Here is a 22,823-nt window from a genome sequence, read left to right on the forward strand (position 1 = left end):
GAATCATAAGGTGGTGAATTCGAAGATTATTTTCATGTCAACCATAAGAATAAGAAACACACTCAGCGTTACTCAACATTTTCATTTGTAAACTGGAACTATGAAAAAATTTCCTGCTTATGAAGTCTTCCAATTACAAAAAGACTGTCTGAGTGAAAATAAAGAGGAAGGTAAATTAATTTCAGTAGATCATCTGATAAGCTGGATTCATTCAAATGAAAACTGAACAAAGACAGCCAGCACAAACATACACATCTACAGAAAAAAACAAGATAGTCGAAGTTTCAGAATGGTGCACTGTTACTTGGAAGGTCGTCTGACTGGAAAAGTTTTACAGCTCCTAGCGGGCAAGCAGCTCAGCTTCAGTTTCTCTTACAACACAGTCACCAAAAGGCCTAACACACTTCTTGGGTGTGTGAACAGAGCAGCTGTGATTAGCAGTAAGATATTTTTTAATTTGGAAATTTGTAATACTCCCTAATAATGAGAATAACCTCCACAGACAAGTTTGCAGAACTAATACTTATGATAGTTAGTAACAATCATAAACCCAAGTTTTTTCCAAGGAGTCAGCATATTAACTACTGTATTTTTTCCTGAAATATATCAAAAGATAAACAGGTGAAACAACACCTTTAGGCACACACTGTCCCATTGTTATCAACTTTCTTGATTTAAGAACAAAATTAAGATGAATTTGAAGCTAAAATAATATGAAAGCCTGTTTATATTTGTAGTGCTACTGACTTGGAAACTTACTGGTGAAATTCTTTATTGGTGTGTACCCTTTTCTGGTTCAATTTTTAACTTACTTGAATTTGTAATTTAGGTTCATAATTTGATTTTATACATTTATACTCTGTTCCATCCTGTCAGTGGTAGTCCATTATTTGATGAGCTCTAAAATAAAACTGCATTATCATTCTGGTAATACAAGAACCAGCAGATATCTGATGGCAAAACAGCAGGTTTAAAACACAGCGAAAGAAATACATTTCCATAGAATGTATAAGAGGACTGCGTAACACATTAGCACTGGAAGTTATAAAGGTATAAAAAGAGTAAAAGGGTTTAAAAGTGGATTAATGGAGGATACTTCTATTTGTGGCAGTTAACATGGTACAGATACGATGTGAAGCTCAAGAAATCTTTAAGACACCCAGCTTCTGGAAACTCGTAAGGTGTATACATGGAAAAATCATGCCTTGGCTGCCAGAAGTTTATAGTTTTTCCCTAAACACCTGTTATTTGCCACTGCTAGGAGACAAGACACTGGACTAGACAGACCTTTGCTCTGATGTGGAATGCTCCCTGTTCACCTTTAACATGGATGCTCAAGTTGAACCCACTCCAGGCCTTAATGTGAAGATACCAGCTGAGCATCACATTGAGACAGGGATCCTTACATTTAGCAGAACGCATAGGGTGCTTGCAACATAGAAGTGCCCTACAGGACTGTTTGCTAATAAAATGCAGAATTCACACTTTTTCTGAACTGGGAAAAAATGCATCCATTGCTGCTAAAATGCAAACCAGACAAGCTGATAAGTTTACAGGGGAACAAAATTTACTTACATCAGTATTACAGGAGCGATACCGCTTCCTTTCTCCAAGACAATATTTGCCTCCACCTGAAGGCCTGGAAAAACATGTTTTATGTATTAGTACAAACACAAGTTCATGAGATATACAAATGCATTATTAGTATAAATACAACAGATATACAAATAAAAGTACATGGAAGTTTTAAGGTTTTAAAACTATTTTAAAATATTTTATTTAGTAAGAATTTTACCACTGACTTGATTGGAACAGATACAAAACAATACAGGGTACTTGAAAATCATCACTCATATAGCATTCATCTAGTTTGCACAGATCCCAAGCAATACAGTTTAACTATATTTTGAACATACTAAAAAGGCATTGTTTTTAATTAATTGCTTGCTTTGTAAAACTAGAACAAGAAATGTGTAAACAACCTGTGATAAACTTTTTTTTTTTTAAATCTTCTCATATTACACTTGAAAACATAACCAAATGAAGAAACACTGCCTGCTAAATACTGGAGCCAGCAAAGACTGCATTTTCTAGTTCAAGAATCTGATTCTGATTTGAATTAAGCAGTACTAAATCTGAGGAAACTCCAGAGTAAGCAGGTTTCTATTAGTGTGAATAAGACATTGGCTCTTAAATTCCCAAACTGTTTAAGAACCTCATCTATCTTCCACAGAGCTCTTTGGCTCATAACTTGAAAGCAGAAAGGAAAAGCACTTGGTGTTTGTTTTATAACCAAGAAATAAAATAATTTACAATTAACTAAAAAGAAAAGCAATACTTTTTTTCACATTACAGATATTTAACCAAGCAACACTATCCTTGAATCAAAGGAATTTTTTTCCTCATGCAGACATACCGCCCTTCAAATGCATTTGCTTGCTGTACTCTTAAACATCTAAAATTTAATCACCCTTCAACATACCAACCCATATACATGGTCACAGGAGTAGTTAAAAAAATCTTAGGAAATTACTCATGCTCCAAACAAATACTTCACTAACATTTTTACATAGTGCTGTGAAAAAACATTAATGAACTTATTTTATTATTCTTTCAGTAACACAGTCTGATGTGTTATCAATGCATATGGATAATTTTTGGTTTTGAATCCATTCAGTAAGCAGTGCTATTTGCCAGATTTGACAGTTATTGCTAATGATAGAAGGTGAACAGTAATGTGATGTTATGGTGTCTGTCTTGCAAAGCACAGTGGAAAGCTTATGTACAGCCTAGCTTGCAAAACGTGGGTACAAGCAACAAATAACCTAAGAGTACAGAGAAGAGAAGATAAGAAAGGAGTAACAAAAGCCACAAATGGATTTTCATGAAAGAAGCACAAAAGCTTAATGTTTTCAAGAAAAAGTGGTCTTAAAAACTAATAATGGTGATGGAAATAGCATGAACAAAGTACAGAGTAATAAAAATATCTTTCTGCAAAGACCTATAGCTGCGATGGAGTAACCAGAACAGGGCAAGCAGCAACATTAAAAACCAGAGATTCAATCAGCAAAGAACAGCAATGGAAATAAGTAAGCATTCCTCATCTGAGAAGCACTAGTGACAGAGAGGCGCACTTACCTGACAGACCTTCTCTGGCGCAGTGCTCAGGACATGGGAAAGCAAAGAGATGACAGGACCAGTACAGATACACACAACAAATCAAGCTGTAGTGGAGAAGCTGGCCCCTCTTGAGAGAGAGTAAATGGACCAACAGGGAGTGGTGGCAAAAAGAGATGATGCTGGATTGTTTTAAGAGTCAGTGGGACGTCACAACTAAGTGTCGGACATGACAGCATATAAATGTATTGTATGCAACATAATATTACTAACTATGCCTTATATGTATGCAGTTGTATGCAAAAGCTTGGATACAGTGTAGTTTTTTTAATAAGTATGGCAACAGTTATTTTATATGCTAGACAAGGAATAAAGGTAGTATGTCTTAAGGAAGTAATTTATCTAAGGCATAATTTAAATATATTTTGCATGAACAGCAAGTTGCAGAAAGAAAACCATTCTGGTTACAGCTAAATATAAATCCAGCTATCTTTACAGTACATAAGATACATTAAAAATTGAAAGTATGTCTAGTGAACTTCTCCTGTTTAAGTGTTTCTGTCTGCTATTTTGAAGACAAATGTTGGCAAACTAGCAAAACATTTTTACAGATAACATGTGAAACCACAGTTTTGAATAATTTCCAAATGTGTCTTTTTGTTGGCTCCAGCTTACTTTAGCTACTTACGCTGGACTGTCACAGTGTCTTATAGATGAGGAGACTCCTCCCCCGCAGGTCCTGCTGCACTCTCCCCATATTGACCATGGACCCCAACCCCCATCTATGCTCTGGGGCCAAGTGCCAAAAGGTACGCACTCTCCCTGATAACACCACTGAAAGATTTCACAAAAAAAACACAGAATTAGTTTCCAGGCTGACAAAGTTATCAGGACAGAAAAATACAAGGGTCAGGCAATGACCAATTATAGGCATTAGCATTCTCTGTATAGATAACAAAACTAATATTTTACTTTTTCTAGCTATGTTTAGACATTGGTGAGGGTGTGTGTGATTTGTTAATTGTCCTCACTAAGACCTGAATTATAGGTCCCTAACACACATCAGAAGTTAAAGCAAGCTTAAAATAAAGATTTTCTTTTTTCTTCATACATCCTTCTTAATGTTTCACATTAAAGGAACTGAAAGTTGCTTACATTCTTTTAAACACTAAGATTAATTTCTAAGATTAGTTTAGTAAAACACCTTCCACTTAGGATTCATGTAGGGGCTTCATTATGCAAAATGAAAAATTCCCCCTGATAGTATTTTTAAGAAAGTATTCCCTTACATTTTAAAAAAGAAAATCTGGACAAGGTTACAATGGAAGAATTTGTTGCAGTACTTCATTTATACTAACCCTACAGACATAATAAAAGTAGTGCCAAAGCATTAGACATGGTACAGAAAATCATTATATAATAATGACTGGCCACTTGTTCACGGACAGAATGAACATGCATACTGCACTCATGCAAACACTTAAACTTTGCAATATTGTTACTTACATCGGACATAAAAAATGACAGACAATTCACACGAATAGCTAATTGTTAAAAATAATTTTATCATTTCCTTAGTTGGAAAACTTTTTTAAACCATTCAGAAATAATCCTGGAGCCCGTAGTTTGATCCACATTCTGGTGTCTACTGCATCACTGAGAATCTGGAGCAGCTTGGTAAGATAACCCTTTCCCACCATTACAGATTTAGGTGATAGAGTAGAGCACAGCCTCAGGTCTACTGTGACCCAAATCTGCACATTTCATTTCCAAAAGGTGGGCATCTGGTGTTTAACTCCCCTGAATTCCTGTAACGACACAGTATTGACCCTTTCTAAAAAGAAATCCAGACAAATTTTGTGTCCAAAATTAGCCATGTGAATTTGACAAAAAGCACTGAGACATGCACAGAAGACACGGACAGATAGACATATCCCTGTCCACCCATAAGCACTACTAGGAAGACTCGGTGTTGACTAATAGTTACAGCAAAGCCAAGGTTTCTCTTCTCCTGAGTCCTAAGGCTCACCTAAAGCCTCAGTCCCAGCAATGTGGGACATACATAAATACAGCCATTCATAATGACCTGAATTACTCTAGATTTTTCTGAAAAGTGAATTTAACCTTCAGTCATTACTCAGGAAAAAAAAAACCTAATAGGAGTTGGATATGAACAAGGATTGTACAGTGTTAGTTAAAGAAAATGAATAATAATATTTTTTCATTAGAAGTATCGTTTTGAATAAAAGGTACTTCTAGACTGTCAGATGTGTCAGTCTCTAAGTGTGTAGATCTCAAGAATGTACATTAAAATGATGTAATATCAAAAATGTGTAGCTTATGAGCAAATGCACCTAGATACAACATAGTTTTGCATACGTACACATGCTACCATTTATTATATTTCCTCATTATATTATTTCCTTGTTATTTCCACATTAATAGGTGAAACCTGTAGCATTATTTTTCTAGCCACATTCATTCATGTTTCTTCTCTCAAAATGTTTTTATCCTCCATGGTCTCTTTTTTTCTCCATATGTGCTGTACCTGTTTTAAAAAACAGCTCTTACAATCCAGCACATTGCTATTTATAAGCCTCATTCTGTATCAGTCAGTGAAACAAAAAAAAAAAAGCATTAACGGGTCTACAGACAAGATAAAGGAGACTATTTTAAATCTGAAGTTCAAAATGCCGGGAAGTTCAAAATGGCTCAGACAGAGTTTTCCTCATAGCACCCAGTACGGTGCTGCATTTTAGGTTTGTGACCAGTGTGGATAACACACTGATGTTTTAGCTATTGCTAAACAGTGCTTGCACACCATCAAGGCTTTCTCAGTTTCTCAACCTGCCACCCAAGTGAGTTGGCTGGGGACAGGCAAGAGATTGGGAGGGGACACAGCAGGGACAGCTGACCGAAATTGTCCAAAGCGATATCCCATACCCTGTAACATCATGCTCAGCAGTAAAACTGGGGGCAGGGGTACTTCCAAAGTAGCTACTGCTCAGAGACTGGCTGGGCAACAGTCTAATGGTGGGAGGTAGTGAGTGATAGCCTTTGATCTCTTGTTCAGTTTTTCTTTCTTTTCCTTTCACTCACTAAACTGTCTATCACAGCCCATGAGTAGCACTCACTTTTGCCCTTCTGATTCTCTCCCCCATTCATGGGGAGGTAGTGAGCGAGTGACTGGGCAGGGACCTAGTTGTTGAATGGGATCAACCCACCACACCCTTCTTCAGGAAAAAACCCAAAGACACAAGGTTCCATGGAGCTGTACTGAGGAAAGGAAGGTTTATCCTTCTTGGAGTTCTAAGTTTACAAATCAGAGGTTTATGCCAATTAGCAGGCATCTATCAAAGAAACGTAACTTTCATATGGAGCTTCTCTTAAATCCAGACTATCACTGAATGTGTCTGCATAACACATAATGCAGTCTGTATAGCAAACTCCTATTTTTAGCTAGTATAGATATATCCATACAGCACAGTGTTTTGCAATGTCTCTAATTCTGCAATTATGACGGAGAATGAAATATTCATGTGAATTACACCACGGATTAAAATTTTCTGGGTTTTTTCTCATTATAGTGATAAATTAAGTGATAATGACTTTATTAACTGAAGATCATAATCTCCTTGAAGCACTCTATTAAAGATGCCACACAAGCACATGAAGTTATCTAATGCCAAAGTCAAATTCTAAACATTATAGTGTTTCTAAGAGTAAAAATGTACGCTGATAATTTAATTAAAAATACATTAAATACATTGTATATTACAAACATGTTAAAACCAAAGTTAAGAAACAAAAGACATTCAGAGTTAATGTTAAACCCACAAGAATATCACGTATGTAAAACAGAAGATGCAAACCATCCTAAATCTATACTATTATGACTGTATATAATAGGCAGGTGCATTTTACATGCTTTATTTTTCCAAAGCTATGTGAAATCCCTGTACTCTGTAATTTCCTCTGTCATGCAAACACTGGCTTCCACATTCCCATATTTCCTTGTAAAACTCCTTAAATGCTGTTTTTTCACCTCTATTGAAGTTAAACCTGAGGACTTACTGCTCACTTTGGTGTCTCTTCTTAATTTTCTAGTGAAAATTTATCTTTCACCAGAAGCCAGTGATGCATAAAATCTCTGGCAGAGTAATTCAAGATTACCAAAATCTTCATTATTTCTAATTGGACTACAGAAATATGCTTCCTCCACAAATTATAGCAACCTCATCTGCTACAGTGAGGTAAGGACTATTGAGTAACCAGCATATGAAGAAACAAGAGGTGAGAGCTATTTTAAAAGAACAATCCTTCATGAAAGGTTTAGAACTAAAATGTTAATTCTTCCCTAACACTGAATAAATAACTTTCAATTAGTTCACCTAGAAAGACAGTGGTGATGCATATGAATATGTACAATATGTGCAAAAAACTCTATAATTAAGCAGTCTGAAATTTTTCTTACAGAGTTCATTAACAATAAAATAAAACATGATATTGTGGCATATTTGAGATCACTTTTATATGAATATTAGCTGTTTAACAGAACTAAGATTTACAATAATATACTTCTAGAAAACTCACACAGCAAGTACTCTAATATTAAGGAAACTTGATTTCATCTTTTGTAGGAGAAAAAAAAGATTATTTAAATTTGCCATCTCAATTTTAACAGTGTATTTTCAATCATTATTTCTACAATTCTTTTCCAAGAAAACTGAATGTCCAATAATAACTTAAATTTACCTTTATCATAATGTCCAATAATAACTTAAATCATCACACATCTATTTAAACTGTCCTTTCAGCACGTTGTGTTTTCACTTTTTGCACATTTGCCCCTCATTCACATTCCTAGCATAGATCTAAACAACGATATTAGGAAAGGTTACTTTTTTATTACTTCATATTCAAAGAAAAAAAGAAGATTCCTTTGAGTTTTGTCTTACTGTTTTATATGCACCATTTCCTCATCAGAGTCATTTTAAAAATCTATCAGTTAGTTTACCTTCACAAACACATCTCTGAGTAAACCAGAGAGAAACTTCATGCATATTTAAAATTATTATTACTAATTAGGAAGAAGTGTACCTTTTCGAACACAGCTGATATGTAAAACCATTCACCAAAGCATGAACATATTAAATCTTCAAAACTGAACTGATGTACAAGTTTCATCAGTAGCAAGAAACCACTCTATTCTCTTTCCTGGTATGCAGAAAACAGCTGAGTAACTTCTACGGAAAACACTCTAAAAACCTTCAGGCATAGTCAGACATTACTGTGGAAAATTTCAACCCAAAGAGTTAAACATTTGGCAGATTTATATAAGCAACTGAAGGAAAGTTTTGTAATACAGTGTTAGGACATTGTAATTGTAGAAATTCCTCCCGGCTCTGCCAATAAGATATTAATGCACATTGCATCAAATCTTGCTCTAATAGTTATACCGAATTTACATTAATGTAACTAAAAGCAGAAATTGACCCTCCAAATATGATTAAGTACTCCAAGATCTTGTTAGGCCTTTAAAGCAGGGAATGTCATTTATTATATCTTTGGACAGAGCCCAGCAAAACAGGGACTAATTTTGTTGCAGCCCTTAGGTGTGACTTCAATATAAATGGATTAATATTAATAATAAAGTGTTACAGAATTGTAACCTATTATTTTCTCCTTAGCGTGTAGTAAAGAGAACTACGTATTTGGAAAGAGCTCATGTTTTCTGGTTTTATTTATCAGGAACTATTAATTTACTATTAATTTGAAGCTGTAATTTACAGATGCAATTTTCTACTGTTAACATGCACAAACAGCTTACTTATGGAAAACAGTACAGATTCTCTCATTTCCCTCTAAAATCTAATGATGCAACAAGATACTGATCACTGGAAAAAGATGTTTTGTAGAGAGCAAACTGATTAAAGTCTCTGGCAAGTAGACACAGTAACAGTGTCTTAAAACATCTCCACTTGTTCATTGTAGTCTCATGGTTTAAAAAATATAAATTGACGTAAATTGCGTCTTGTCTTTGACAAGAAGTGGTGGTTCCAAAATAAACCTAGACTGTTGATTTAGGAGTAGGGCTTTTAACATTTTCTATTACTCTAAAAAAAGAACATTTTTGGTAGAATGTGAAAGTGTCTCTATTTTCATTGGCTAACTCTAAGCACTCTATTTTTTTAAATGACCCCTTCAATTAATTTATTTACATGGTTTACCAATATTTCCAAACTCAGCATGGAAAAGCTGTCAGAATGATGCTAGGTCATAGGCCCTGAATGAAGCCATCAACGAGCATTAATAAACTGTGACAGCTGTCCAAAAGCTTTCATTCTTTTTGTTTAAACATCAGATTGCAAGTCAAAATACAGTGTAATCTTTGTTGAAACTAGCCCAGCTAGCACGGCAGAAGTCAGAATGAGAATAGATGTCAGTAGCTGTCATTAGGAAAAAATCCAATCTAGAGCAGTAAATCTTATAGACAGATGCAGCAAGCCTCGAACAGATACCAGAAATTGTTTAATATAATAAGGTCTCTTCACTTTGTACAAACCTGCACACAATATACTATCTTGAAAAAAGACTTATGGAATTCACTGTTTTCTCCAGTACATGTCCTGTAAATTAGTAATTAAAATATTTTTCACTTCTCTTTAAGAGCTGTATAGATTTTACCTTGTAATTTAGAAACACTCTGTCACTGTTCTTAATCTAAAACTCAGTTTCAGAACTTTGTCCGAAACTACTAATATACAGATAATGTTTTAAAATCAAATTCACATCTTCAGACAGATACAGTAGCACTAGACTTATCTATTGCAACACTGACTTTCTGTACTTTTCTATCAGGTAGAGGAGTTTATTATACTGCACAGCAAAGTCCTTTAAAACTAAGCAGTTATGAAGTATAACCTAATACTAAAAGAATAATTCAGAGTCAAAACAGAAAGGTCACTGGGAAATATGGGCTTTTAGAAAACACTTTTATTAAGGCAATATTTTTTCTATATGCTTGTGTGATTCAGATTATATCTGAAGGAATAAAGATTTTTTTTATCTTCTAACAAAATGACAGAGTTCAGGCTCTAGATCTATGCTACACATTTTCAAAGTTCATGCCAGACCTCGAGTTGTAACAGTCCTTCATGGAAGAGTGCCACAAAATTTAATAAACTAAACAGTTTTTACAAAAATTACTCAAAAAATATATAGAGTATGTAACAGGGTTGGGTTTTTTTTGATACAGGCTGTACAATTTTATAGCAAGAATAAATAATTTATTAAATTACATATTTAAAATAACTGTGAAATAGTTCTGTAGGACACTCCATTAGGACGCATATGCATTTTGAAATTATAACTCTTTTTTTTTGAACTCTTATAGTTGTTTATAAGTACTTTAATTTTCTAGTTCTTTCTTCCTGTAGTCTTTAAACAATAAATTGCTTCTTCAAACAATAAATTATTTGTACTCACCCCTTTTTCAATGCTCCCTGTTTGGCAAAGAGTACCTTCAGCTGCTGGAATGCTGTTGGTAACACAGCGGTTGCTTTTGCTGAGGCACCAGAGCTCTCTACACACTTCCTAGGAAAGAAGGCAAAAGCAAGTTGATCAGAATAAAAGCCTAAAATTGCTTTCAGTCCTCATACACACATGTATACACAAATTTGTTTTGAACAGAGACTATTAAGAAGTGAGCTGGAGAGATAAATCTATAGATGGTTGTGAGATATTCTGGAGCAATTTCAAAGCTGCCATATTTTACCTAAGAATATTCTGCCAAAAAAAATTCTGGAAGCATCAAATTGTAGACTACGAAAATGTGTTTTCACACCTGTCATGCAAATAACATTTTACAGTTGGCTTTTTTCTTGATCAGTGCTAATATTGGGCTTAGTATATTTTAGTGTTGCTGTAAAAGTCGTCTCCCAATGTGCCGTAGTATCTCCATTACTGTCATTATCTGACTCAAAATTACATGGTAAAGGGGTACTATTAATTTTTAAATATGAAACAGCAACAATTATTTATGTTTACTTTAGTTAAAACCAAAGTTCCTGAGCTCAAACTACTTGCACTCCTTTTCTGTAGCAATTGCTAAAACAGTGCACATGTATTTAGTACTAACTGAGCAATGTGCTAAAATATTTCCTTTAAGCTTTTTAGATTTGCGGCTCATACTTCATAAATTATTTAGCCTATCCTATTTCTCTATCTTGTCAGTGTTAAACAAACACAGGTTTTCAAACCACCTTTTTTCCTACCATATTTTTTCATTCAGTTTTGCACATCTCTCATTTAAATTAAGCCAGTACTATTGACATTGGAGATTCATTGTTGAAACTATGTAAGGGTTGAAATTCTTAATGTGGGCATGATCCAAAGTTGGATGAACACTGGAAATCTTCATAGTTGCTCCAGTTGCCCTTGGATTCAGCTATGTATGCAGAATGGAATCAGAAGTGGTTAGCTTTTACAGTAAATGACTTACATGATAATCTTTGTTGTATTACTTTGCAAGAGTTCACAACCTGCTTATAGATATTTTCTATTTTTAAGTATTTCCTAAAATTTAAATGATACTCAGATCTTCAAAATGATCTTATGACAGTCATTATTATTTCATTTTATTTAACTGCTGCTTGAAATCATATCCTACAAATAATCCTTGTGTAGATTCTATGGCTGAACCTTAGTACAAAAAGCAAAAAGGAAAAGACAGTGTGAGTAAAAATTAAAGTTATTAGGTGCCTCCCCGACAAAGTTCATTGTTTCTCTGAGGAAATGAATGAGTATCTGGCACCTAGGCTATCTTTTCTATACAAATCAACAGGAACAGCTGTTAAGTTTTACCCTGATTCATGTTTCTTGCATTGTATTGCATATACAAATGGATTATTTATACATTACTCGTTAGCAGTTGCACTAACAGTTGAACAGTACAAGCTTTTCTTGAATAATGCAAAATTCTTTTCCAAGTTTAAAATCAGCTGGTGCCATTCTTGCAGGATTGCTCATACACTGTATATATTTGCATGATTGATAGAAGCAAGGTATCTTTTTTTTAAAATCCATTAAATCCATTAGAAGCATACCATATTAGAATGACCTGAAATGATGAGGAATGAGTACTGATGATTTCTGAAATTTCCATCCAATTTTTGACAATTAGGCCCATGCTATTTTGCCCTATTTGGTGAGTGGCTCTATGAAAACTTAAGTGAATTGTTGAGCCTTTTTTTAGAAGAAATACTGCCACTTGTAAAAGCATACCTGCAGCCAATGTGTAACTATCTTACTTTTCAGATTATAATATTTCATTGAAGAAATGCAAACATTATAAATATTTACTTCTTATATCTCTGAATAAAACACTTGCTTTTGCCACTCAGCTGATAAAATTTTCAGATTAAGATACACATTCACAAAGAACTACATTGTTTAAAATAAAAAATAGAACAGGGAAAGAACAGAAGATACATCACAAAGATTCTTGAAAAATCTAACTAGATTACAAATTTCACAGCCATTAAGATGCTAAATTTCAACACTAAATCAAATTCACATGTCTATCAACCGTGAATCCAAACTTCACAGAATGACACAGAATCACAGAATCATTCAGGTTGGAAAAGACCCTTGGGATCATCGAGTCCAGCCATCAGCCCTACTCTACAAAGTTCTCCCCTACACCACATCCCCCAACATCTCATCCAAACGACCCTTAAACACATCCAGGGATGGTGACTCCACCACCTCCCTGGGCAGCCTATTCCACTGTCTGACCACTCTTTCTGTGAAAAATTTTTTCCTAATGTCCAGTCTAAACCTCCCCTGTTGCAGTTTAAAGCCATTCCCTCTTGTTCTGTCACTAATTACCTGTGAGAAGAGACCAGCACTTCAATACAGTATGGATTTCAAAGTGAAAACCTAAAATGAGTTTGTTCCTTTCACACACAGTATGATGTGTTCCTGTCATAACCCTGCCTTATTTACTTTTACATTTAATTTACTTGCTCACTTTTGTAGAGCAAAATTAGTGTGATTTACTTGCTTATGTTTCATGTGGGGTTTTACATTGTCAAATCATAATTTAAAGTGTCAGACTGTGACAATTCTACTTGTGACCTTGTATTTATTTTGCATCTGATCAAGTTCAAATGTTTAAATTAAGAGCTGTGCTGACTTTATGAAGTTTGGTTCAATGTTCTGAAAAGTCAAAAATTCAACTGCATTAAAAAACAAAGATTTCAACCATTCCAATACAGACAGAAGCAAAAAATCGAATCTGGTTAACAGCCTGAAATTTTAAAAATCTCTATTTCAGGGTTATTTGAATCCAGAATTGTGGTTTGTGCTCCAGAGTTTATGCGCAGAATGTCACTTTTGATATGCCTACACAAGTATACCATCTATATATTAACATATAAGGGAAAGTGATAATTAAAACATGGATTTCATTGTCAGGCTAACATTTCCGCAAATGGGAGTATTTAACAATTTCCTTCAGCTCGGCTTCTTTGTGGCACTAGACTCCTCCAAATTCACTGAACTAACATCACCCAGACATTTTAATTCCAAACAAATAATCAGCTGAACAGCGTGAATTAATGGATACAGCACTCCAAAGCTATTTCAGTCATTTATCTGTTTGCAGGATGATTCTAAGCATGTCAGCTCACCTCCCTACTCCACAAAATAAGAAAAATATTTTCCTTCTTCCTAAATTGCCTTGGGAGATAGAATGAAAAGCACTGTATCAAAACTAAATATTACTGACATAGTCTGTTAGTCCATATGCAGACCTTAATTTCAGCAGGAGTTTGCCTTAGTAAATCCCTAAAGACAAAACGAAAGTAATGTAAAACTACTATGGGCTGTATCATACTATTAATATTTGAGCAAAAGTTTCTGCTTAAATCAGAAAGGAGTTCTGTTTGAGGCAGACATACAATATCCCAAAATCAACAGAGTATTTCCTTATGGGAAACTATGTGAAACACAGAGGATTTATTAACTAAAATACCCAATGCATCAATTTGTAGAAGTAATTTATGTTAAAAACAAGAAATTAAAGTATTTTTGTAATTTCTTTATAATATAGCCAAATCTTTTTAAGAAGTTGTCTATTTTCCCCTGCTGTTTTGCATTTAAAAGAAAGAATAGAATCTGAAGTACATTCTCCATCACCTTGTACATGAAATTAAAAATAACATTAACACTCACTTGAAAACAAATAAAATATGTAAAAAGAAGTGGAAAATCTATCTGTGCTGTTATTTCATTAAATGAAATTGGAATTATACCAGGCACTACTATGGCTATGTGTCCTTTATTTTCAAATTTTGGAAAGTTAACAGAAATTCTGTCTAAGTTGCAAAAAGCTTTCTGTTCTCCAGCTCAACCCTATACCTTGTACTACCTTAGTTTCATGGTTATTGATCTGAGCTATTTCCTTACTACCACCATCTATCTGTAACATCTCTAAGGACCTGTTTTTAATAAGCCGGCCTTAAAAACAAAGCAGGAACTGCCCTGGAAAGGTCAGGCCCCAAATCACTGGTAGAAAGTATACCGCTTTTTTTTTTTCCACACACTAACACACACACATGCATGCACACATACCCACCCACCCACACCCACCCACCAACATAAGGTGACCCTTTAGGGTAGCCTTTTCCTCATTGGCAGACACGGGCTGAAGCTAACATATCTTTTGCCAGCATTAAATTTGTGTGAATAATTTACTGAAACTAAGAGAAAGAAGCAAAACCTGAAAAGTAATCAATGACCTCAAAGTCAGTCTCCAAATGCGTGGATTTAATAACTATTTTGTAAAGCAAACAAGGGAAAATGTTTTAAAAATCCAGGAAATATAAACTGAAGTTGAGGCCTTTCACAAGATCAAGACAAGATAGATGACAACCTGTAACGGTGTATCTTAGGGCTCCATGACTTCAGTTTGGAATTCGGATGCTTGTATTTGCAGTAAATTTAACAAAGCTGAACCCATCTAGAGAAAAAAAACAGCAAATCAAATTATCTTCCTTTTGCCTAAGTGTTACCAATGATGGAGCCTCTTTCTGTTCCGTCATGCAGAGTTACATATAGGCATTTCAAATTATGTAACATCTAAGCATCCTACATCATAATCGTCATAAATAACAATACAGCACAATGAAAACTCAGTAATATGAGCAAAGATCAAATTGCTGTGCTGTTCTTAATGTTTTCAACACTAATGAAAGCCTCCAACAAAAGTTAGCATTTTGGCCCATAATATTAAAAAAAAATAAGATGGGAAATACATTCACAATGCATATTAAACTACGATAATTTGGGAATTTCATTTTTTGTTCATAAGATTTTAAAATGTTAATTAGGATTTTATGTTACTTCAACACGTTTGATCTATAATATGCTGCACCTCTTGATGAGCATTTGCTAAAATAGAGCGTAAAAATCTTTAGCTTGAATTGTAACTTACAATTCAGACCTGAAAAGCATCAACCCAGAGTATTTTCAGACTCACTACTGAAATAATGCTGGCAACACAATTAAAACTAGAAGACTATAACTACAGGTGAACTTCAGAAGGTTCAAATTTCAGTTCAGATAAGCACCCAAAAGTTACAATTTTAGTGCTCCACTACCAAATGCTCATTAAGTGGTGCAGCATGTTATGAATCACAACATGCTGAAAGAATGTGAAATGGAATCCGAAGCTTTAGTCATACATTCATATTAAGTTACCAGCATTCCTTCCTAAATATTGGGTGCTTATGTGAACCTTATGGAAACTACAGAAACCCCACAAGGTCAATCACCTCCAAGTAGCATCTTCCCTTTCAAATCCATGCAACCTATCTCATCTTTATTCAAACCACATTCCAGTATCTGGAATCTCATTATTGCTCATACTGTTGTCTAACGCACTCCTCCTGCTTTGATTACTAGCTTCCCCTTGCACTTTTAAAACAGCTTTCATAAGATCCAGCCATACTGGTGTTATGTCTGTGCCTCTTGTGAAAGAAAGAGAGAAAAGAGAGGAGGGAGGGAGAGGGAGAGGAAGAGGGAGGGGGAGAGGGAAACTGAAAGGGAAAGGGAGAGGGAGAGGGGAGGGGGACAGGGAGGGATGGGGGAGAGGGACGGGGTTTGGAGACAATATAGTCCTAGGAAAGAAGAAAGGGGACTATGAGAACTTGTTAAAAAAAGATACAAAAAGGATGCAAAACAACTTTAGGATTCAGAAAGAGGAAAACCTCTGTGATTTCCCTTGGCTATACAAATCCTAATCTTAAAAAAAAAAAAAAAAAAAAGAGGGAACAAAATTCGCTTTAAGAATAAAGCTGAAAGTTTTCAGAAAATTAAGAAAGCTTAACTACACAAGAAAAGCTCAAAACTTTAATCATTCTGAATGCAAAAGGCTGCACAACAGTGATGAGAGGTTTTGCACTTGACTGACAACACCTTATGAAATAAAAAATTATGGAAAGGTTGATAAAAATGACAGAGCTAATAGCAGGATCTTCAATTCTTATCTTCACCTACACATACTTTTAACACCAATTTGTGAGCAACGTAATACAAATCCATCTGAATGAACTACTTATTCTCTGCTAACACCAAGTATAAAGTGACTTAGCCATGGTAGGACGCATGAAGCTGGCAAAAAAAGTCACTTTTCAGTGAGTTACTAAGCACTATGTACAGATTCAAGTGAATGCACAATCCTAGTCGTAGTATGATGAGGGAACAAAAGTGAACTGGTAGTTCTGGTGCAAAGATACACCAATGGCTTCTTTGACTTTCCTTCTGAAAAAACAGCTTCCAGAATTTGCTTCCCCTCTCACATAAAAACCCTACATCAAGCTTAATACCTTCCTTTATTTAACTCGAGTAAATCACATCACTGATTCATGATAAAAGTGACAGTTTAATTCACTAACATTAAAATCACCTGATTACAACAGTCAATTGTAATCCAGGCTATTTTGCCTTTGAAGGAATATTACAGAAACTGTGTATAGCAACTTGTTTTGGTGATTACCAACTAATTCAGTTAAATTATTTCATCTCTGAACTGATACATGGGAAACTAGAAAGCAGTGACACTATGACAACTGCATGTCCTGTATTTCTGTAGTTGACACTTTCCCTGCAACTTACCATTAATGGTAATGAGCTTTATGGCCACTCCCCATAACCCATTAAAAACTTCCTAGAAACAACTAACGCAAGAGAGCTATTAAAGGCAGCAGGAGGACTCCTTATTCTGAGAATATATCTTCATTCTGCCTGTTTACAAGCAGTAAATTCATAGTTTGAACTCTTATCTGTCCTCCAAAATGACTAACAAAATATGAACAAAAACTGGTATTGGAATTAAAAGCTATTTTCATTGGCAAACTAACTGGAGAACTTAAGTGCAAACATAAGACCATGACAAAGAATAGACCTATCTGTCATCAGATACACTACCTGATGTGTTAAACTCTAGTGTGAAATACTAAGAGTGGTCCTGCTGATTTCAGTGAAGCCATGTATGCAAAGGAAAGGAGAATTTATGCCCTCTTACCCCTACTCAACATATTTACTGACACCAATAATGGCTGAAAAGCATAAAATACAAAAAAATACACCAAAGAATTTTAAGGCACTATCTCTGAAACCCATGCTAGCAGCCAGCAGCTTCACAGATAATAAAATGCACCACAGCAATATAAACCATATGCATGAGGTATTAACTGCTATTATAACGTCTGAGGTTTTAGCCTCCATCCTAAAAACGTGGGGATCAGCTCTAAAGCAAAGCATTATTTTGAACCACAAAATCTTTAAGTTACAGTCAGGGATATTCCAGGTATTATTTAAACTCGTAAAACAGAGAAATTTAAAGTCAAGACTGGAATTCTTTCTTGAGTTAACCCAGAAACAACCAGGCAACAGTCAACTGTTATTAGGCAGATGCTGAAAGGTTAAGGAGGTAAGGACTCAATGAAAAAAGTTCTCCTTACACTCACCTAAACAAAAGGATTGAAAAAGGTTCTGAACTATCAGAGGAACTGGCATAAAAACAGAGCAAAGAAGTGAGACACACTTGACAATCAGCAGAAGAGAATTTACATGGCATCACCCTCAAGATGTAGCATATCCAGTAGCTGCACAAATGAACAGGAACTAGCACTGTTCCAAATAACCTGAAAATCTCCCACTGCAGTGAATCCATCAGATACCTGAAAGCATGTATTGCCTTTAGGAAAAAGCTATGTGTCAGTATTATATGCTGAAATTTCCACCATTACAATTTGGTTTACTGTAATTCATAAATTTAGCATTCTCCTGAATCTGAAAGTGTACCCTAAAAACAAAATATTTTAAGTAGCTTAGGCATTGCCTCTCAATTCTTTATTGAAAGTATCTATTTCTTCACTTAAATTCTCAAAAAGTGCTCCTGTATCAGAAATGGTGTATAGTATAAAGAACAATGCACATGTAACATCAGAAGGATCACTGTCTACTTTCTAACAAGTAGTTTTATTTTTTCAGCTCAAAGAGCTAAAGCATCTCTTTGAATTCTTGTCCAACTTAATGTCCTGAACAATACAGGGAAATAGCCATAATGCTTTTATTGGAACAGTTCTGTCCATAAGTGATTGAACAGTATAATTAGGTCTAGTACTTACAATAGTATCCAAACAACTACCAACGAACTCCTTTTAAGGTGAAACTGGCTCTTTGTCAGTGAACACACACATAGAAACACAGGAACTTGTACTTTAGTTCTGATGCCTTAATTATTCAAACACCTCTCCAGGTATTTAACTTCCAAGTTCCTAAGTAAGAAAAGCTTCAGGTACTTATAATGTGCAAAATTCTTCGTAGGATTAGGAGATGATCTATGATCAAAACCAACAAACAGTTTAAAATAAACATACAGATGGAACAGATGAGAAAATACAGGAGAAAAGACAATGAACACAGATTAACATTAAAGCTAGATGGTAGAAAGAGGTAATTTTTCTAAAGGTTAGTAAGACATTACAACAGAATTTCAAAGCAGAAAGAACATGAAGATTTTCCAAGTTACTTTAAAAACACCAACTATTTCGACAGCCACATTAGAGCCCAAAGGAGACTTGTAGTTTTTTGGCTTTTGATTTGAGAATTCAACTGTTTCACGTGTCATGTCTCGCCATTACAAATCAGTTGAGAACATGAGCAAGAGAAAAAGGCAAGCATTTTTCTCTGAGATTTCCCTTTGGTTTAGAATTTATTTCCTTCACTAAACCCCATGTTAGAAAACCTGGTCTACCCCTCTTTTACCGGGCACTTCAAATAAAAAAAGGGCTAAAAGGACTGCTAGAAAGAAGTTAGTGTATGAACTAGGTACACCGCTAATCAGGGATTTTTACTACGTTTTTCCATCCATAGTTGCACGTGTGCCTGTTAGAATAAGATCAATGAACTATTAATGACATCTTCATGTGAACAGCACATCAAATAGGAATATCCAAAGTACTGATGGTTTGCTTTTGGTAATGAAAGAGTTGAGCACAGTATTCAACTTAGCTTTTCCTGGTATTTAGACCTAGTTCCACTACTCAGTTCTAAAATGTCTTTCATATTTGAATAGGTCTTTCTATTCAAATAGGTGTGGATATTGTCCATCTAATAGGTGTGGATATTGTCCATCTGCACTACCAGCTTCCAAAGACTTTTTTCTCCCCTTTAAAATGATCATTTGAAATCTGTATGATCATAATCATCATGATCACATTTAAAGCATTATGGTCACGGCAGATAATATTTTTAAATGTAGATAATATTTTAAATGCATATAATTTCTTAGAGTTAATATTACCAGACTTCTACAATAACCTGTTATATTAATATATGCAGTCTGAATCCTATTATTAAAAATAGGGATTTTTTTTCTGAGACACTTGTAAATTATGCTCACATTGATGGCACACTGATGGAACACAATACTCTGTATCAATTCAGGACTGGTAATGTCACATGAAGACATAACTTATTTTAACTATTGCCTCAATTAAGTGTCGACCTCTTTTTTGTAACTATAAGGGAATCCCAACAAAAACTTTAAAACAAAAGAAAGCAAAAGACAGAAAGCCAAAATTAACTACGCATCTTCATTACTTCCAATTGTTTGTGGTTTAGAAACTAGTTTAAGAAAGAAAGTGTACTGTGCAGCATGATCATCACAATGATTACATAGTTTAACAGTGTCTGAAAAAAATAACATACAATGTGGAAAAGCCAGGTTTTGCACATTATTATCTTTCCAGTTTAATTTAAAATGCAGTATATATCCAAAGGCTGTACTATAAATCATGGATTAAATACCTGCAGATTTCCTTAGTCTGAAAATAGAAGAGTGCGTGTGGTGAGAATTTGTAAGAAGAAATTTCTTTTAAAAAAAAGTATGACTTAGATGTAGTGACAGGAAACAGGGCCCTTAAAGAACAGTGGTGGGAAGTGAGAACTTAAAGAGGAACAATAAAGTCCAAAAGAAGTTTGATGAGGGATCAGGAGTAGAAGACCCAGTGAGCTAGTCAGCCAGCTACACACAGCTTTTAAATCCTTTGCACAATGATATCTGTCAAAGAGGCATCCCAAGAATAATACTGTATTTATCACCCCAGGGATATTAAAAATGGAATTTCTTTGTGGCTAGCCTTTAGAGAAGTAAATAGATTACATTGTTTTATTTGAATAATCTAAAGATTAAACTATTATTAAAACTATTTACTTTTAAACCACTAGATATGTTTTCAAGGTTTATTTCATTTAGTCTCAGCTGATTATTTGATAGCAAGCACAACAGAATGCATACTTTTACTACATATTTGGGCTGCAAGATTTTAAGTGAGTATTTATAAATTTATTGCATAATGGCCTAAGTGTGCAGGTTTTTATTTCTACTGTGAATGTATTTACCTTAATTATTGCACACTGGTACTTGAAGACAAAGCTTTGCTAGTACTTAGCTATTCAGTGTTCTATTCAGCTATGTAGCTTCATGTTCCTCTGTTCCCATAACCATAATTCATCCTTCCAAAAAAGATCTGAACAATAAACAATAAACTCAGTGTCAAGCGGAAAGAAAAAAAAAAAAACCAAAAAAAAACAACCAACGAAAAAACCAGACCTGACAAATCAATACAAGTACAGAAGTAATTTCAAAATGTAGCTTTAAGTTCAAAACTTAAAGCCAACACAACAGATATAATGTTTCAAGATTAATACATGAACCTGATCTCATTTAACTGAAATCAGGGAAAATTCTGTAGTACACTTTCCAAGGAGCAAGATCAAGTGTTCTGGGCTCCTTTTTTTCCTAAAATTAAAGAATGCTTTCCCCAGCTCATTGTTACCCACACGTTTTGGTGTACAGTACACACAAATGACTCAAGCAAAAGATGCAGCATAAGGATTAAAATGTACCCTTTGCTTATGTATGATGGCACCAGACATGCTACTGGAAATCTGTAACCCAGTACTGCATCTAACTAAAGAGTTATGCTATAAAAGGAATATATACAAATCACTAAGCAGAACACTCAGCATAAGGATTAAGACTTCTTACCCCATATTTACATTGGCGGGATGTTGCTCCATACTGGAAGCGACACTGTTCATCAGCATCATACACCTGACCTGGGGCCACAGCTGGATAAAGAAAGTCACGCTTGGGAGGCTCATTATCAAGGCAAGTACCACGGCCTGAACTGTTCAACATAAAGGACCAAGTCAATTAGGAATTCTACTGGTTGTAAATCACAGTAATGATATCATGTATCTAATTCTTAGTTTTAACAGCACTGGGTGTGAAACAAATATGATTGCAATAAACAAACAGTAAGATGGTACACCCATAGTAAAAAGAAAAAATAATTAGAGGGAATTAAGAGATTAAAGTAATTTTTCATCATTAACAAAAATGCTTATTTTTAGATGGTGAAATAGATTTCATATATTATCCTTTTTTAAAGTGTGATAATTTCTGAGCCACACAAGACTGATTTTCATTTTTAAGATTCCTACTTGTTTTCACTGAAGAATAGCTACATTTGGTCACAGAATGAATGAAAAATAAACAAATTAAATAAAGAAATTCAGGTTACAATTCTTAATGACCCTTCTGATCCTTCAAACAGCTAAGTACAATCTTATAGATGTGAGCAGCTAAATTGATTTATATAAAACATATTTAAATTTCAATATGACTAAATGTTTATAAGATTAGGACCTCAACATGCATGCTTTTCTTCCATTTGAGTGAACAAAATAGTTACAGTGGTAAAAATTCTGCAGGATCTTCAAATTTACCTATATTAGGGGGAGTAAAAAAATTTGTATGGATCCAAGATATTTTTCTATTGTATTAATAATATCATGTGAGAACTAAGATCATAATCTTTGAAAACTTTAATATTTTCTTCTTTTCTATTCACTGTTTTGTTTGGTGGTTGGTGGGGTTTTTTTCAAAATATGCCCATATTCAACCACAGTATTTTAGTGTACTGGGATAAATAACAAAGAAAGCCAAATGCAGACAGAGTTCTGTTTAGAAAACTTTGTACTTTGTTAAATATAATTATTCAGTTTTATTTAGTCAGTGTGCATAAAAGAGGACAGATGCTTTTTTACTTTCATTTCACATGTGA

The 22,823-nt window shown here is 34.5% G+C and overlaps 1 protein-coding gene across 2 annotated transcripts in view; it reads right to left on the minus strand.

The window, feature by feature from the left end:
- The window catches only part of ADAMTS6 (ADAM metallopeptidase with thrombospondin type 1 motif 6), a 151,319-nt gene that overhangs the window by 52,351 nt on the left and 76,145 nt on the right, over positions 1-22,823 (minus strand). For both annotated transcript variants that reach the window (XM_074813305.1, XM_074813304.1), the window contains 4 exons: positions 21,743-21,884; positions 10,606-10,713; positions 3,806-3,951; positions 1,576-1,639 (listed from right to left, as the gene is read on the minus strand). In XM_074813305.1, the coding sequence (XP_074669406.1) occupies positions 1,576-1,639; positions 3,806-3,951; positions 10,606-10,713; positions 21,743-21,884 (460 nt within the window). The remainder of the gene's footprint in view (positions 1-1,575; positions 1,640-3,805; positions 3,952-10,605; positions 10,714-21,742; positions 21,885-22,823) is intronic.

Source organism: Strix aluco, chromosome Z (assembly GCF_031877795.1).
Source record: "Strix aluco isolate bStrAlu1 chromosome Z, bStrAlu1.hap1, whole genome shotgun sequence".
Lineage (NCBI taxonomy): Eukaryota > Metazoa > Chordata > Aves > Strigiformes > Strigidae > Strix > Strix aluco.